Source organism: Catharus ustulatus, chromosome Z (genome assembly GCF_009819885.2).
Source record: "Catharus ustulatus isolate bCatUst1 chromosome Z, bCatUst1.pri.v2, whole genome shotgun sequence".
In the NCBI taxonomy this organism is placed as follows: domain Eukaryota; kingdom Metazoa; phylum Chordata; class Aves; order Passeriformes; family Turdidae; genus Catharus; species Catharus ustulatus.
Window position 1 is genome coordinate 32997938 of NC_046262.2, and position 19411 is coordinate 33017348.

The window sequence follows — 19411 nt, forward strand, 5'->3', positions numbered from 1 at the left end:
GCACTGCAGTGCCAAGATAGTTAGGCTACCGTCCCAAGCTTGGAGAGTGCTGGGTTCAAAATTAAATCCCAGAAATCTGGAAGATGCCAAAGATTTTACCTCGAGTGATTTGAGCTTAAAAAATCTTACTTCAGTTGATAAATGACAGGCATCCACTCAAAATGGAAGGTCTTTGCTTGTATCTGTGCTTGCATGTTCCTATTACTTTTTTCTTCTTCTTCAAGTGTTTTCATTTTTTCTGTTTATGCCATTGTTGCTGCAGTTGCAGCCCCTTTACAAGCCTTCCTTGCTGCTAAAGCTCTTGCAAACACCAGGCAAGAGAATTAGTTTTGAAGTGGTTAAATGAGTGAAAAATAATTTGCAGGGACAAATACATAAGTTTTTTTTAATGTGGATTTTTATGGCACTGTCATACAACCATTCACCGTTGAAGTTAAGTGTTTTTTTAATACCATTACTGAACTGCTGAAATGGATGCTAATATAGCTTGGAGTGCTAATGTCAAATCCTGGTAATAAAAAAGACAGACTGCTGAATGAAATAATTTCAAGTAAAAAATAGAACAAAAGTGCTCTCACTCTCGCTCTACACTTTTATTGAATTGGGACTGACTGAGCCAATTGCTTTAGAAGTCTGTAAAACACAATTACTAGTGAGCTGACTGACCCAGCAGTGCCCCTTCTGCGACAGAACAGACTAAAAAGGCTGCAGAATTAGTGCTGTTCCCCTATCTTGCTATCAGACCTGAGATACATCCAGTGCAGGATCTGTTATTCTTCCTGCCAGGGCCCCTCCTTATGAAATCTTGGTTCTCAGTCTTGCATAATATATAATCTGCGTGCCTCTTCTTCTTGAAACAAGGGTTCATTTACCTTCTGAGAGGGAATCCAGGTTCTTTTTTTATCCACTGTATTTTTACATCCTTATCTAATAACATAATGTTTGTCTTTCTTTCAGTACACGCATCCACAGACACACATATACATGTTTGGTCTATTTTTATTTCTGCATATTGTGTGTAAAACACAAAAGTACAACCTAAGGTTTACAGGCAGCAAAATTAACTATGTCCCATTTGTATTTTCAGTTGTAACTGGCTGGTCTGTAATTGCTTTCTTTATTCTGGCATAACAAAGGAAGGCAGAGAGAGGGAGGAAGAGGGAAAGAAAAGAAAAAAGAATGTATTGAACTAGAAATGCGAAACGCTTTTCCCTAGTTAATAAAATGAGCAATAAAGTTTGTAAAGCACTAAAATCAAAATCAGTAACATTGGAAATAACAACTTATAAACCCTGTAATTTACATCTTGTTTTTCAGACTCATATATTTTGACACAGACATACAGCTTGGGTCTTTCTTACCCTTCTTTATTCTGAAAGAGAAAAAAGGAAAACCAAAGTGACAGCAAAAAATATCTTCTTATTACAATCTTATCCTTTCCTTCTCTCTCTCTGCTTTCCCCACACAAAACAAACCATTCTACATTTATTCACAATGCCAACAAAGTCCTGCAATTCCTTCTCTTTTATGGGAGCATACATTTCTGGCAAATCTAAAACTCTTTCATTTCTCTTCTAGGTCCATTTACATGAAGCTTGAAGGTGCCTCATGGCAAAATTGTTAAATTATTTCTTAGACAGATCTTTTAAAGCAATGCTATTTAGGGCAAGCTTAAATGTGAAATAGACTCTTAATTAAAAAATAAAAATAAAGTTTTCTTAGCACATGGCAAACTGCTCATTTAAAAGATGTTGCTGGAAAGCAGGAAGCAGTACAAAAAGCCTTAGTTTTTATTTAGAAGTAGCAGGCTTAAAACTCTTGTCAGGAAATATCCAGTGTTTGCCATTAGATCAACTTGTGATGAGCCATAAGTGGTATCTCACCTGAGATATTCCTGTGTTACATCAGGCCCCCAAAGACCATCTGAAGTACCTATAGAGGAACCATTAGAGAATGTTTTATGTGTATGTGCTGGACGTGAATGAGTGATTTCTACTGAAGTACTGCAGCATAGCATCATAAATACTGGTACATGGTGTGTGGCACTGCTTGCCTGAAGAGACAAAGGACAGCAAACTTCTAGCAGTGCTGGCCAGGATTAAGGGGTAGTGAAAAGCTGTGCACAGTGTCTTGCAGTGTACTTACAGGGCCTACACAGTGGTCTCTTCCTTTACACTGTGGAGCATTTAACTCTCATTCATAACTCTGTGTGTCCTCCTTCAGGATCACCTGAGATAAGTAGTGAGCAGTATTGTTAGCTTTACCACTAATATTTTCCAACTGAACATTATATTTCTGAAACCATAGGCTCTACTTCACAAATTTGCTTTTACTCCCTGTCATATTTGCTAATGACTAGCAGCTTGTATAATCATAAAAAAAGGTGCCAGATTGAGAGAAGTTGGATTTAGAGTTTCCTTTCCCCTGAGCCCATGAATTGCCAATTATTTTTGAGCAGCATCTTTGAGTAAGACGCATTTGAGTGGAAAACTCTCCTGTCTCACCTACCTCTGTAGCTAAGATGTATTTTGTCACAAAGCAATGGAACAGAAATCCAAATGATCTTTGTTTTACTATAATGATCACCTGCTACATAATTCTACTTCAAAATACACTTTGAAATGTCAACGTCTATATAGATATACTGATAGGACTGGCACACCATCATTCAGAAAAGTGTTGTAGCTATTTGGAGTCATCTACATTTGGCAAATTTTCCCTCTTTTAGTTTTTGAGGGTTTTTTGTTGGTGTTCAATATGTGTGTGTGCATGTGTGTGTGTTTTTTCATTTGTTTGTTTTGGGGGTTTGTTTGCTTGTTTGTTTTCATTCATAGGACTTGCCTCACCAATTTTCTTACTCACATTAATTCGTATATGTCCCAACACAGTCATTCAGTTCATGTTCCAATGAATGAAACAGCTCAAATCTAGGGGAAAGAGCAGCATCGTCATTATGGGAAAAAGAAAATGGTCTCAGCTATTAATAATCTTTGGTCAGGGTATAAGATCTGATGAAAAGTTTGCTTCTTGAATTGAAAGTTTCTCTTTTCATGCAGACATGCACAGCTGACAAATGAATGGATCATGAATGTACGTATGACAGCGTTTACCTGCTTCTATCTCTCTGTCCTCGAATGAAAGTCATAAATTTAAAGGGCAGTAAACACACAGTGATTCCTGCCACAAATGTGTTTCCCTCACCCTTCATTATTTCTCCCCAGACTCCTGCACCTGAGAGGACCACATCTCTCAAGTTGCAGTGTCTTGTTCCACCCAGGCTTTTGGAAGTAGTGGCCTGGTGTTACCTTCCATCTGTAAAGTACAGCTTCCTTCATTGTAGCAGAAACCTGACAAAGTTCTGCTCTAAAGTTTAAAAGAACTGCTGAAGGCTTTCCCTGTGGGAACTAATGTGGGGAGATGTTTTATTTAACCCACTTCCAAAAGACTCCAGGGAAGATGGGACATCTTCATAAATGGGTAACAGCTTTGCATCTACTCAGATGAATGGAAAAGAATTGTCTCCCACTCCCTGGAAGATCTGTGGTTCTTCCAGTATTTTCTACGAACCTAGGGACAATCAGGATATTATGATAGGCCTTCATGTTCCCTGTCCGGTCTTCCCAAATAACCTCATTCACCAAACAGAAAACACACAGAATTTATGCAGAGACCTTGAACAAAACACATTCAACATTTACACTATTTGTCACAACACATACCAGATAAAAATATTGCTCAATACATGTTTTGCTTTTGGCTAGTGATTTTAATGTTTTATGCTTCCCACCTATGTTAATCCTGGTGTAACAGTTTGTTTAAATAAGCTTTTCAGGTCACTGAAAATACCTTGGCTTATTTGCAAGTACACATTAAAATGATACTTCTTGAACTGCACCAAAAACTGCACCACTCTCTCTAAGTGATACAATTTTTTATATTGAAACAGAACAAGAAAATGTAGACAGCAAGTTGTTTTAAAAAACAACCACTCCCTCCAATTCAAACCCCAAATAAATGTAGTATGTAAATGTATGTAGTTGGAAAAAATTTGCTCCACACCAGAAATGATTGTTCAGTATTTTCTTGCACAAGTACCCTTGTGCTTCAATTTATTTATTTTCCTTTAAATACTATTTAAAAATCTTATGAAGACATTTTTTTTCTATGCTTTCTAATTTTAATTCTTCTTCTCCTGTTCACATTGGTGACTATGCAATATGACAAGCAATCTGTGTTCAACATGATTACTCATGGAAGAGGTTAGATCAGTAGATCTATGTTAGGGGTGGCACAAAATGTTTCTTTATGATACAGCTTCTCTTGGGTAAGGAAGAGTTATGTGAACATTAGCAGTGACACACATCTTAGTGTCTCTGCAAGAGAAAACCTAATGGTTCATTCAATTGTATTGGATATGCAACTAGTCTGTTCGTGAACTGCATCACATCCAGAAACAATAGTACAGGTGTAAAATGTGTTTATATTTTAAAAAATGTATCAGATATAATTTTTTCTCTTGACAAATGGTTCATCAAACACCTAATGTCTTAAAACCAGATTTCCTTGTTCTTATTGGAGGAAATTCAAGTTGTGTATGACAGCTAATTTTATTTTGGGAATTACAGTAATAATTATCATAGACTGGAGCTAGAATCGGGTGCATTTATAGAAAATAATTCTCCGAAAAATTATCTATAAGAGATTCAAAGCCTAATAGGATGATTAAAAAATGGATACTGTTGTGTCAAGGAGGTGATAACAGGAGGAAGGTTACAGTTTTCTCACATCTTCACCTCCCTTGATAATGTATGCAGTGGCTCATCATAGGTAACTGATGTTAATTTATTCAAGCACACCTCTACAGGGCCAGAAGCCAGGTAACCAGACAAAAAGTATGTCTCTGTTTTTTCAGTACAGCTACCCAGAGGCCCATATCTGCACAAATATGGTTCTGGAAACATCAGCAGGTTTTAATAAACCACCTACAGATGCCTTGCTCCATACAAATCAAGGAGTTTACATTTTTAAATCTGGACTGATTTAACTTGCAATCAAATGGCATGATCACACTTGGCACCAACAGTTGCCTCATATTTATTTATAAGTCACCCTGAGCAGATATTATTTTGGTTTTAAATTTATTCATGGGGCTCAATTACCTTTACCATCTTGTGATCTTGTGGAACACACACACACATGCACACACACACACATGCACACACATATTGCATGCATGGTCAGTTTTCAAGAAAACTTAAACCTAAAAGACAAACCTGAGCAATGAATAGTCCTACTTAAGCAGTAGATAGAAAACATGAAAAGTTTTTACTTTGTTCCTCTGAACAGGTAAACTGAGAACTAATACATTTTTCATACTTTGAGAGAAAGGAAAACATAGTAACCCATAGTTATTGATGTTGTGCTCTAGCTTAAAACATGCTGATTTTAATAGTGTCAGTACTGAGGTGAAATTATGATTTAGCATGCACTAAGTGTGACTGAGAAGATGGCTCTATTTCTCAAAAAAAATTAGCTTCTCAACAAGACCTAACAACTATCACCTGTTTCATCACAGGTTTTGACCATAAAATTCTTGGCTCTTATAGGTGAGAGATCAAAATGAAGCCAACCATTCTAAGTTCAGACCTTTACTTCTGGCTGTGCTACTTAGCGCAGTTGGATAAAATTTTGGCATTGCTGTCCCCTTTGGTCAGGAAATAATTCTTCCCTTCTCCCATCCACATGTCATGTCCACAGTTCAGGATCATTCCCTGAGCAGCTATACCTCAGTGCTGACTTCAAGGATTAACCACACCTATCACTTTGTAAGGCAAACTCAGTTCGTGTTGAGACAAAACTCATAGATGAGGCTGGGAAAGATCCTAGGGGAATCTAATCACTGTGGCTGCTGGCCCTTTCTTCTCACTTGCAGGAAAGATCTTCTTTGACTCCAGAGAGAATTCAATCCACAAGGAAAAATTTTCCATTCAATTGGTCAGTCCTCAAGGGAATGTATCTTCCCATCTTTTCCATTTAAAAAGTTACTTGAAAAGATGTCTTTTCATTCAAAATGAGGCTTATGATACTGTTTATTACAAATTTTTTAATATGATCTCTTTTCCTATGTACTCTCCATTGTCTTTTTGCAACAAGACTTAGCCTGAACATCATGCTTTCAGAAGAAAGGACATCTGAAGTAAATACAGGAACGGAAATGGATGAACAACTATTCAGGAAGTGGTTGTTGAAGTATGGGAAAAAAAGTGATTTACACAAGTCCAGTACTCCTAGGTAAAGAAAGTCGGAAAGATTTCCCCGAGGAAAAGACTAAAGAATCTCGGTATTAAGGCTGATTTAATGAGTGGTGTTACTTGTAGCTCAGAAGAATGATGAAAATAGGTGCTTTTAAAAAATATCTAGGCTCAGCAGATCTTGGCTATTGAAAAGCAATGCTGTTTAATTTTTAGAATGGATGACAGAATTACTGGGTCATTGATAGAAAGGAAAAGTTACTTTTCTTTCCTTCCTCCTGAATTGAAAAAAACACATGAAGTAGGACACTGAAATCTTCTAGTGGTCTTGACCATAATTTGCAAAGACTAGCACTGGTTAGCCAAAGATCTCAGAGGATATTTCAGCATTTCAGGCAGAAGGATATTTATGCAGGTGCTGACCTTGGCGCTAATGATGTAGGAATGATAAAGCTAGATTTGGCCAACCTTAGCACAGATTGCTACAAAATGCTTTCTGCAAAGGGGGCTTGCAGCTCTGCCACAGGTAAAACCCCTCCTTTATCAAAACAGCACTGCTTTTGTTCCTGATGTGATCTCCTGCCTCTGGTAACAGGTAGTCTATGTCACAACCCCTCCTTTCCGAAGCAAATTTTACAGCAGCTCTACCGGCTGTCAACCATTTGGAGTTTTGTGTATGTACAAGTCAGAGGAAATATTTGATTAACCTTTGATTAACTAGAGTTTCATTGGAAAAGGACTTAAGCCAAATCAGATGCCTCTAAAGGAAACAAAAAGAATCAGCCAATGTTATCTATCTCCATTTAAACTTGTATTTTATTACAGAATGCAGCAAGAGTTGTGAGTTTCAGATATCTAACTAGTTATAATAGGATTAATAATACAATTAATATAATTAATATAATTATAGTAATTGGCTTAATAAAATGACCAAAAAAAGAGATAAAAACTTCACAAGGCTGTAAGCTATGGAATAGCTAGAACTCTGATTTCATTACAAAGATAGTACTGAAAGTTCTGAAAAAAATTTCATTTTAATTTTCAAAACAAAAACACTCTAGCTAACCAAAGATTATGTGAGTGACTCACAACACAAGCAAATTACAGAGAATTTTGTAATGAGTCCAAATTGGGATGCAAATCCATTTCAAATATTATCTAGGAGTTATTATTGTATGCTGTAGATAGCTAACCATTATTTCTCATACAGCAATTATTAGCAAAATGCTCCTGAATTTTTAGGTGAAAATTATTTAAATGGCTGGAAGAAGTTCTCACTTTGCAATCCTATTATTCTAATTATCCAGTTATCTTTTGGTGATGTCCATAATCTGAAAAGCTGGGAATTGTATATACTCTCTCAGGAAAAAAAAAAATATATATTCAAAAGGAAGGTGAGGAAAAAAAAATAAAACAGATTGAATGGGAAAATTTTGGGGGTAATTAAAAAGTTTGCAAAAGACCCCCAAACAAAGCAAAGAAGCAAACAAACAAAAAATCACCTTCCCAACAAAACAAAAAAACCCCCAACACCAGACAAAAAAGGGGGAGAGAAGATATTAATTTAAGTTTTGCTTCCTAACTTTATTTTTTAAAAAACTGTGCTTTTTTTGACAAAGTATGAGGAAATGTTACTTAAATCTTTCATCTACTTTCTTGGCATGCTGTACATATGCTTTCATTTCTGCACATTTCTAGATGTTGCACTTCTGGATAAAAATGTATAGCCCAGGGAAGTTTTGTATATGTTTCTTGCTCAAGTATCTAAAAGAATTAGCTTGAATCATGAGAGAAATTCCTGACTCTTTCAAGGCATTTCTTCACTACTGTTGCAAACAAAAAATGATAAACAACTAATAAAAATTAGTAGGGCACGCAAATTGTACCCTACCTTCAAATTTTTTTAATTACAGAACCATTCTTAAATTTTTGCAATTAAAGAATATAACATAAAATTTTGTTGCAGGTGCAACACATAAGTGAATCATATTCTGAATGTTATGTAATGCTAATGTAATGATGTATAAGATGGTCTTGTGCATTACACAACTCAAAATGATATGCAAATAATAATTTTATCTTTAAATATGCAGCCTGCATTTTAAGATACTATATCAGTTTCTTATTTCACGCTTGCTTTCAATAAGTTAACAGTAGTATCCCATGTAGATCAGAAAAAATTTCAAAATGTGCCCTATTTGAATGTTCTTGTCTTCCAAATATTTTATACATGTCGTCACAGTCAGTTTCGTAGAATATCTAAATACTTACTATGCTAACTTTATTACTACCTTGATCTTTCAATGTATTACTGCTGAAATTTAACACACTGCATAAAGTTTCAAATCCTAAAGCTAATCATCTCTTGTTTCACATGTCAAACCAAAGCTGTTTTGTGTAGTACATGACTGATTTTTCATAATTTATTTAAGAAAACAGACTGACCACACTAAATTCTTGATTAACAAAGATTATGATTTCAGGAGCCGAAAGGGGTTGTACATGTCTAAACTTAGCATAGATTATGCCACTGACTCACATACCTCCCTTGTCAAATTCAAGACTCATAAAACTTATCAGCACACAGCAAGAAATGAAGTCTTAATTTAGATCTACCTGCTTTGTATCTAGTAGTTTAGCCTACTGAAATGCAAACTTCCTAGATTGTCCTTCTTAGATGTTTTGAACTTTTATTCTTATGTTTGCTGATATTTTTCTACTTAGTGGACTTTATAAATTATAAGAGAAGACATGAGATATTTGGGGACAGTATTCTTCATGAACAGTGAATTTTGGCTCCCCAGTATCCTTAAAACAAACTTGCTTTCATTTTATAAGATGCAAAACATTGCCTTTCAAACCACACCAATTTCAGTGAAAAAAAAAAAAAAAGGAATGTTTATCTAGATTTAATTTCCTTCCTGTGTCTGCTGATTTTTTACAGCCTAATGAAAAAATATGAAACACAAGTAAAGGAAAGGAGGTGACCCAATTTCTTCACTATTCCATGAACCAGAGTGATTTTGTTATGTGACAATATGATCATCAAATGAGAGAGCTTTTATGTGCAAATATGAAATTACTATCCTATCACCTTGACAAATTCCATTTATATTACATTTTCCTCAGGAATCAAAAAGAACAGTCTATTAAAAAAAACCAAAACCAAAAACCAAACAACAAAACAAAACAAAACCACTCTAACAGAAAAACGAAACCCCAAAATCAAAAAAACCCACCCCAAAGCCTAAACTGAAGAGTTTATGGACCAGCTGCTTCTGTTTAAGCGCAACTGCTTTTGTATTGATGCAGCATAGCTTGGGCATGATGTAATCTGAAGGGCCAGCAGAATATATCCTGGTTGTTCTCAAAAATATGTAGGGAAGCCTTTTCTCTCTGAATGTGCATCATTTGCATTGGTGGAGAAGGAATTTTCTCACATGCAGAAAAAAATAAAGTAGACTAAATTATCATAGTGGATAGAAATGTGTGTAGGTTCTACTAAAGAAACAGACAATAATTTTCTCAATATTTACTTGTTCCCACTACAACATAGCCCCTAGCTTTAAAAATTAAAGATGGTAAAGAGCAACCTTCTAATGCTTCTTGTTTGCTTTTGTATGATCCTATGAGAATGGAAATAATTCCAGTACTTTATTACCAATCTCCATCCATTCATTCAACCACCCATCCATCTTTGCCCTTCTTCCTAGTTCTATGGTTTGATATGCATGCATGGTGATATTTCTATTGTATATAATTTATTATACACTTAATAGAAGATTTTCTTGGTTTAGATGTTACAGTAGAAGAAAATAAATGTAATGAGGGTTGTAGCTTATAAACAGAAGTGCAATTCACATGTTCATAGGAATATAGAAAGTATAATGGCATTTATTATCTAGTCAGTCACTTAAGAGGATGGCACAATATATACCATTCTGAATGCCAAGGAACAGTGAAAATCTTAAATCTCTTTCAATGTCATGGGAACACAATTGTCACTTGTCATTACCGTGCATCTCTATATTTCTTCATATAGCCTAAACTGCCTATTCTTCCATAATTCAACACATTTAATAATGCAGAAAATCAATTAATATTTACTGACCTGTCTCTGCTTCTCCGTGATGGGAACGCAGCGTTACAGCCAGCCACTGTGCAGACATGCATCTCTTTTAAATGAACGTTTCGGTAGTGAAGCTTCACACTGTAGGAACTCTTGAAACTTTTCTTGCAAACATAGCAGATCTTGGGGTCTGGGCTGGAGCACATTTCACCTTCTGGGGAGAACTTCTGAGGGCTGGTGTAGTTGAATGTGGAAGCAAAACTTTCATGAAGAGCAGCCATACTGGCACTGCCTCCATTGTACAGTCCATATTGGCTCATATAGAACATATCATATGTAGGGTCTGTATACTCTTCCTTCACCTTAATGACATCTTGGTTGGAAGAGTCATTGTGGTTTTCATCTGGTTGGTCACTGTGCATCATAGATTTTTCACCAGGTTCATGGAGGCGATCATCGCCTTCCAGGGATTCTTCACATAATTTGGGCTCTGATGACTCTGACTCATTTTCATAGTCTCTCTCGTGCTCCTGGTCTTCTGATGTCATGCTGTCTGCCCTTCTTATGTCTGGTCTGGACATACATCTGCTTCTGTCACTTTTGGAAAAGTCTTTCACGGACAGGCCTGGGCTCATTTCCTCCTGAGAATGGCAGTGATTGTCATGACCAATGTCATTCACCATCGTGTTCCTGTCATTCACCTCTTCATCTTCATCATCAAACTCATCAGCAGTGTCAATAACTTCCTTTTCAATTTTAACTGGCATGCTCGACTTCCTTGGCTTCTTCTTGGGGGCAAGGTCTGCATTGGGCTCTGGGGTGGGCATCAACACTGAAGGTACTGATGACTCTGAAGGAGGAGGGGGATGCTGCTCCATGCCACTCACAGCTGGTATTATGGGACTGGTTGGGAGTGAGGTTGGAGGACTCACCATCTCTCCAGGAGTAAGTAAATTTCTGTAAAAAGGAGGAACAGGTTGGACAGTCTTTAAAGCTGGGAAGACCAACTGACTGGGAAGAGGGTTCTGTAGTACCGGGTCTAGAGGGGGAGTGGTAAACCCCATCGGTGGACGCCCAGGGCTTGTTAAAGTTAAGTTGGATTTCGTACTTGCTATGACAGGAGTGGCAGCACCTGATGTAGCACGAATTAGATCTTTGTCACGGTTATTCCTTAGCATAGGCATGTGGAGGCGGGGATTTGGGTTAGCACTGTGGCGATTACGGCTTCTGAGAGAGCTGAAGACCATATTGCAGCCTTCAATAGTGCATCGATGCTTGATTTTCAGGTGCACAGCATTATAGTGAATTTTAAGGGTACCTTTGTCATAGAAAGTTTTGCCACATGCATTGCAAAACACTCTTCCTTTCCTGGAGGCTGACCCCATTCTCCTCATTCTGTGAATTCGAAATGAACTTTTTGTGTGTTCTGTTTTTGACAAATCATTGACTGGAGTAGGTGTTTGAACAGGAGAGACACAGGCTGGCTCAGTTTTGGGCTCCACATTTGTGATGCTGGTCAAAGCATTCCTGCTGGATGCTTGCTCATTCTTGAAAGGCGTAGGGGACACTTCAGATTCACTGCTCTCATTATACTCGTTTTGGGTCGTAAGGCTAGGTTCACGGAGCCTCATTGCTGGCTGTTCCAGCAGGAGGCCATTTGGAGGCAGCCCCAGCAGTGGAGCAGAGACTGGATTTATGTACTGGAATGGAAGCAGGAATGCAAGGCTATTTGGGATGTTTTCAAAATGATGAATGCTGGAAGGGTTGCTATTCTCCAGGTGAGCAAGGAGACTTGGGCTCCTGGTGCGATTATTGCTTTCAATAAAAGTCCTTATATCTGAATCTGTCTTTGAAGATGGCACAGCCACAGCCTGCCCTTCTTTTTCTTGAATTGCCATCAGCTCCACAATAGATTTAGTTTCTCCAAATCTCAGGAACTGCTGAAGGGTAATGATCTCTTCTTCCCTGGACATGATGGCCCAGCGGTCCAGCACCTTGCCTGCAGCATCCTAGAGGCCATATCAAAGAAACAACAAAGACAAAACACAAAGAAAAGCTTATTGATTCTGCATAATTATTGAAGAAGGTGTCTGCTGTCTGAACATGAAACACTAAGCTCAAAAACCAAGATGCAAACAGTATTAATAGAACTTGATCAAACCATACAAACTTTCCATCCATGCAAATACTGTAATTAGAGTCAAAGTCAGAAAACTAGACTGAGTTTGATAGTGTTAGAGTACACAAAATGTAGACCCTGGGACTCCATAATCTAAAATGCTTTCAATACTTTTATTTCAAAAACAGTGATCTCTGTAGAATGCTACTGTTTAGAATACATTAGTAAAACCAGAACAGTTGCTGTGAACACTACTGTAAAATACAAAAAATTGTACCTTAATCACCATTAAATGGTAGCACTATTAGAAAGAGCTAAATAAATACAATTGATAGATTTGCTCCTTAAATACAATAATAAAAATAAATAAGACTGAAGCCATTAATTGGCCATTTCACAAGAAACTTTGATGTAAGGCAAAATGTCTTGAATACAGGCACATAACACTCGTACCTTAACCCCTTTTTCCTGGACTATTACTGGCAATTGATTGTAAGCTTGCAATCTTGATATGGTTTAGACTAGAGAGATTACATTTTTTGTAGCCTTGTTATAAATGACAGTTAAAAATATGTAAAAAGTAAGGATCAGATGGATGTAGATAGCATAAATGTGTAAAAATGTTGTCTCTTAACATTGCCTTCTGATAGCAAGGGAAAACTCCAGAGAGAATACACATCAGTAATCACTAGACTATCTGTTGTTAAATATACATTAAAAAGCATTTCACACTTTCATTTTTGCTAGTAAGCATGAGATTTGCCTGAAGGTAGGACTTAAAAATTCTGCAGTGTAATGTCAGGCAATCCATTCCAGCAACTATTGATAAAAACATATTAAAATACTTATATAATGAATACATCATTTTATTGGCATCTTTCCTTTTGGGCAAATGCTGGACATAACATTAGCACACTAACTATAACCAACAAGAAATGTGGAAGGCCATCAAACCAGAATTATTCCAAAGCTTCCTCATGCATTAAATAGTTTGAAAGCCTTACAAGACACACCACCATACTGCCTCTGATATTCTTACATCTTGAATCTCAGGTTCAGAACCTTACCTGAAGACTTGGACTACATGCTATTGCAAAAACCATAAGCTCTTGTTTGATTATGAAGTCTGAAAATACCTTTCTTCCCCTCCAGCCCCTTTACCCCCAGATTTACTTTCTAATTTATTAAATTAATTTATTACTTTCAGTCTTCAGACGATGGATTCTTCTCTCATGTTTCCTAGAGTACCGAAAAATACAATTTTGCAATGTCAAATACTAAAGCCTGTGTTTAATTGATTAGCATTGGTTTTATTATTTCAGTTTGAATACGTACAGTTCAGTTCACCTCTCTGGGTATAAAGTTAATGTTGAAGATTAATGGCACGTATGTTTCACTAACTTAGATACAACTACAAAATCTTTAGAAATGCTCCACAGATGAACATTTACAATCAAATCCTGAAAGACAGTGAAACCCTCAACAGCAATTAACTTGGAAAATCTTACCCAGTTGACCCAGATGGAAAGCCTCAAAACCCATCTATGTGTAGAAAATGTTCAGTCTGTATTTATGATGATGAACAAAAATATCATGATACAGATGCTGATGTTGGTTTGCAGCATTAGTATGGAAATGTGTTCACCTTTGAACATCCCTAAGCACAGCGGATATCTCTATGTTCTTACAGTTCTTGATGTAGCAGTATTTTACAAACAGTCAGTAGTATCTAAAAAAATCATCCGGACCATCAAATATCATCCCCAGCAATAAAGATAAGTGAAACAAACCAAAACCTAAATGGAATAAGGGGTGGCAGAAAAAAACACCAATGCCTTAAAAAAATGAAAGGACAGGGTCATGTCTTAAAGCACCCATATTATTTGGTTTTTTCCCCACCCAAATAACTTCAGCTACTCTCGCCTTGGGTAAGATCTAAAGTTTCTTACATCTACTTCAACAGCTTCCACCCAACCACAGCAGTTCAACATATGGGTACAGTAATTTCACGATTATAAGCCGCACTGAGTATAAGCCGCACTTTCGGGTGTTGGCAACTTTTTGTTCTTTGTCCATACGTAAGCCGCACCCGATTATAAGCCGCAGGATACAATACAGAGTGTGATAAAAGGTATCTGTTCTATCACCATCTGTTGAGGGTGGGGGCAGTGATCCTTATCTCAACGGCACATATTCTGCTAATGGACCATCCATTGAAACCAGGTAGGGCATTGTTCTTTATCTTTTCACAACCCATCCTTCCTCCAGAGAGTCATTTTCTGCTAATGGCCCATTGAGTCCCACTGTGTGACTGATAAAATTACTGCATCCCGTTGGAAGTTGCTCCAGCCAGGGGGAAGAGCCCAACATTTCTTACCAAGATAAAAACAGAGGTTTTGGGACACTAAGGGAGCCCCTTTCTCCACTGGACTCCAGAGGAAAACCGAATTTCTCCACATCACCACTGGACCTCCAGAGGGAAACTGCTCCTTCTGCAGGAACACTGCTTCAACTGAATCACATCTGTCACTGCAGGAGGATGCAGCCACCATTTAATGGGACTGCTACCAACACCCTGCCTGACGGGGTGTTAGGTTGTACTCTGACTTTGTCAGGGTTTGGAGTTTGATTCTTTGTAGTACTGTATTTCTGTTTTAATTTCCCTAGAAAAGAACTGTTATTCCTAATTCCCATGTTTTTGCCTGAAAGCCCCTTGATTTTAAAATTGTAATAATTTGGAGGGAGGGGATTTACATTCTCCATTTCAAAGAGAAGTTCCTGCCTTTCTCAGCAGACACCTGTCCTCCAAACTAAAACAGCAACTTTTTGTTCTTTGTCCGTATATAAGTCGCACCTGATTCTAAGCCGCACTTTGGGTTCGGACCAAAATTTTAGTCAAATTACTGAAATTACTGTAATTCCTACATGGAGCTGCAAAACCAGGTTTGAACCAGGGCCTTCACTGTCATATCTGACCTCATCTATACGCACACATTTCCCATCCCAAATCACAAATAGTAATTCCTTCTATCTATCCCATAATTTAAAGATGGAAATAGCATTGTCTAATTTACACTGCTTACCTATATTGAATTAGATTCCTGTCTACAGCCAACTTCAGGCTGCTTTGTAATCTACCAGTGCTACATTCTATTTTGTTTTTAATTTGAAAATCAAGCATATGTAACAGATGGGTGCTTTACAAAAACCGATATATGAGTAATTAAAAGTTAATCACAACTAGCACAACAATAACTCATGAGAATAGTAGGTAGAGATCCTGTAACAGACTCCCACATGGAAGGGGAAAGTGGTGTCACACTGTCCCTCGCTGATGGCAGCACAGTAGCTCTCTGCATACACAGAACAGGCAGGCAAGCCTCTACATGCAGCGGTTCCCTGTGCGTTTTCAGAGAATTATTTCACATCTTAACTGAGTAAAGCTGGCACTTAGCTACATGAGTTACCTCTTGATGAGACATCACCACCCTTTGTTTCATTTTGTTTGCGAATTTACAATGAGATGCACCAGACCTTTAGCAGCTGCTAAGTCCCACTGATCAGAGAAACTGGTAGTCAAGGGTGTGATAGTCATGGGGCTACCCTCACTGTCATAGAAAAAGCAGGGAACCAGAAAGTTGCTTTTAAATAATCCTTGTCTACTCCTACTAGTTATATAAAGCTTTATCTTGTTAATTTTCAGAAATAAGTTTTCTGACCCTTTTCGCCCAACAAAAGTAAAGAGAAATATGCAGATGCCTATATTCCATAAAACCCTCACTGCTTGTGTATACTGTCTAACATATGCTTCAATATTTACACAGTGAAAGCTTTCCATAAATCACTGTAAGCATGTATTATGCAAAACTAGATAAGGAGTGAATAGGAATGTCATTTTTTGATAAAACTTAAAATTAACAAAAAAAATCTAACCATTATCCCATTTGAATTTAGCTATAACTAGCTAGGGATCTTTCTGTATATGGTAATACTTGATTAGAGGTTCAAGTCCTTTCTTACATGTAATCGATTTCTTGTTTCTTACAATCTCTCCTGCTAAATTTTCTCCCTGAAGCCATTAAAGCATATCAACATTTAAATACTTCATGACAAAAGGTTCCAATTTATATTACTTTTTTCAGCTCACAACTGATTAAGCCAAGCCTCCAGTGACAATGTGTACAAGGAAGTCAGCGAGTACAGAGATACCACTTCATGCATACAGCTTTAAGCCAGGGAGGAGACAAGTATGCCCAATTTGTACAGCACACACTGAGGCTCTTTCTTCTTTGTCCAAACAGCCTTGCTTTGATTATTAATTTAATAAATTTATTTTTGTTTTGTTTTTATTTTGTTTTATTTATTTATTACATTTTATTTATTTATTTATTAAATTTTATTTTACTTTGTGGATCTCGTTCTCACAATTTCAGATGGAGAAAATCTTTTAATCTTTAAACTATATTAAACTGACCTCCAAGGATCCAAGACATAACCCATAATATTTTCTAACTCTAACCACACAGTCAAGCCTACTATTTGAATAAACAGATCCACATACACACATAGGACATTAGATCTGTAAAGTAATCTCATGGTCTATCACCCTGAACCTGCATCCTGAATTTTGCTGACCATATGTTAGGAAGAGAGATGTGTGTCAGGATATGTTAGGGTACATCTTGTCTTAAACTCCTGGATCAAGAACACATGGTGGTATTGAGATGATTATCTTCAATGGCATAAATAGGTTACAACAGAGGACAGACACAAAAATCACTCTAATTTTCAGAAGCTTAGCTGGGGAGGATTGCAAAGGTGAGTCTTCATTTCCCTAAGGCCATTCATCTTTAAATCTTCTAATTCAGCTTTAAAACCTCCCTCCCAATTTAAAAATTGTGTATTTAGAAATTAAGGGCAGTCTACACAAGCATATGCTATAAACATACACTGGAAACCTTGAACTTTTGTTATGAAATCAGTTGTTTTGAATTCCAATTTTGTGTGCAAAGCTCCCCTGGCTGCTGTGACTGCATTACAGGCAGAAATTTCATTTGTCTACACACAAAGAAACAGCTTTGTGTACATAAATAGTGACTTTTTGCAGTTCTATTCTATCTTAATGATTCTATTCTTAGGATAGGAAAAATGTACATATACACCTGACTGGATACACAGTGAGAGATGCCTCGACAAAGCTGAGATTAATAGAAAGGTTTAAAAGTAGTTAGATTGCTTCTAAAACTAGCTTTGTGTTCTGGGAGACATCAAGGATTATTTTCAGGCACTACTGTGATGACTTCTGAGAGTCACTCAAAGTTATACAGAAAAAAATCATCACTAGGCTTCATATTCTAGTAAGTTTGCAAAGGCACTTAAACGGTGGCTTTTGATGAATATCAGTTAAGTTTCCTTGTTGCAAAATGTTACGTAGATACATGTTTGATTAAATAATGAGTCTAGTTCAGGGCTCATCACAAATATTTCTTCTGTGAGCTCTTCTTAAGGAGCTATGTATTTTGTAGCTGATCTCAAAGAAACATTTTGAATGCAGCTGTAACAGTTGGAAAGCAGACTAAAATATATTAATTTGGTCATACTATAATTGCACAGGATGGTTTTAATTAGGGTGTAGACAGAAATAAAAAAAATCAACATTTGTTTCTAATAAAGAAAAGCCTTCATAATTTCCATGATTTAGGGTTTGTTGTTTTTGATTGGCTGAATTTCCCAGAAGCATCTCTTTGCTTCACAATTAAATTTCAAGCTGTTACACTCTGGGTAGTCCTACTTCTCCTGGAATAAGAGTTACCAAAACTGTGCAGTGGCACACCAACCCACAATAGTACAGATGGGACAACGTGCGACATCTCTAACTCATTTTGGCTAACCCCCATTGATTTCAGTATGACCAAAGTAAGCCCTCTATCTAGTTTTTGGCAGAAGTATACATTCACACATGCAATCAGATACTCATTTTCCTGACAGGAGTTTTTACCCTGCTGAATCTTAATCACCTTTGCTCCTATAAACATGAAGAAAAGATGTGCATACTTGTTCACTGTGATTTTACATGTGCAACTAATATGAGATTTAACACACTAAGTCTGCAAAGAGGCATGGTTGAAATTTTTTCCCCTCAGCTGTCACTTCTCATCCACTTCCCACCAGCCTCCCTTCACCAATGGAAACCATATGAAAAAATGCATGTTTAAGTGTCAGCAGTCCTTTCCTTGAGTTATACTGCTGCACCAGGAGCAAACAGTGCAGCACTACCGAGTTCTCAGTCAATAATGGAAATCTTTATCTTTTGACTTCACTGCAGCCTCTGTTCTGCTAGAACTGATAGGTATTCTTCCCTTCTGGCACCCCCTTTGTCTTACTAAGTTTACCTTGCCCCGAAGAAATGGGGTAGGCATGAAGATAGCTCCATGCTACAGGAGAAGAGAGGGTGGCTGTCTCTCCTGAAATTATCACTGAGAATGACACTGGAAATGTGTGTTCAAATGAAGAGTAGCATGAAGGAGACTTTATTTATTTACTTACATACATATGATTTACACACACTTACATGTTTACTTTGCTACCAGGTTTGTAACAGTACTTGGACCGGTTCCTCTTTCTTCTCCACATCTCTTTATGCATTCAGCAGCAAGAAGTTTTGTGTTTTGAACAAAAGGACCCCAAAAGACCTTTGCAAACTTTATGAACTGATATTGTAGACACTGGGGCAAATCTCGCTGCACTTTAGAATAATTGCACTATAAACCTGCAGTAATTCCACAGACCACGTTGGAAAGTAATTTTGACCTAACTTAGCCCTTAAACATGATGGGGAGCCAAATCTATGTGAATATATATTGGGGACGTACCACCGTGGTGTAGTACAGCAGCTGTGTAACAACGCACAGGAGCACTGCTCAACGGTTTTGGAGTGAAAGTGAGGAACACCATGTCCTGCTGAAACTGCAG

General features: G+C 37.2%; 1 protein-coding gene across 6 annotated transcripts in view; it reads right to left on the bottom strand.

Annotated features, from left to right (window-relative positions):
• BNC2 (basonuclin 2) overlaps nucleotides 1-19411 on the bottom strand; it is a 352999-nt gene that overhangs the window by 36027 nt on the left and 297561 nt on the right. For 5 of the 6 annotated variants that reach the window (XM_033086194.1, XM_033086195.1, XM_033086193.1 and 2 more), the window contains exon 5: nucleotides 10363-12329. In XM_033086194.1, coding sequence (XP_032942085.1) covers nucleotides 10363-12329 — 1967 coding nt within the window. Of the gene's footprint in view, nucleotides 1-2862; nucleotides 2928-10362; nucleotides 12330-19411 lie in introns of all 6 variants that reach the window. The other variant, XM_033086196.1, reaches the window with a different exon arrangement.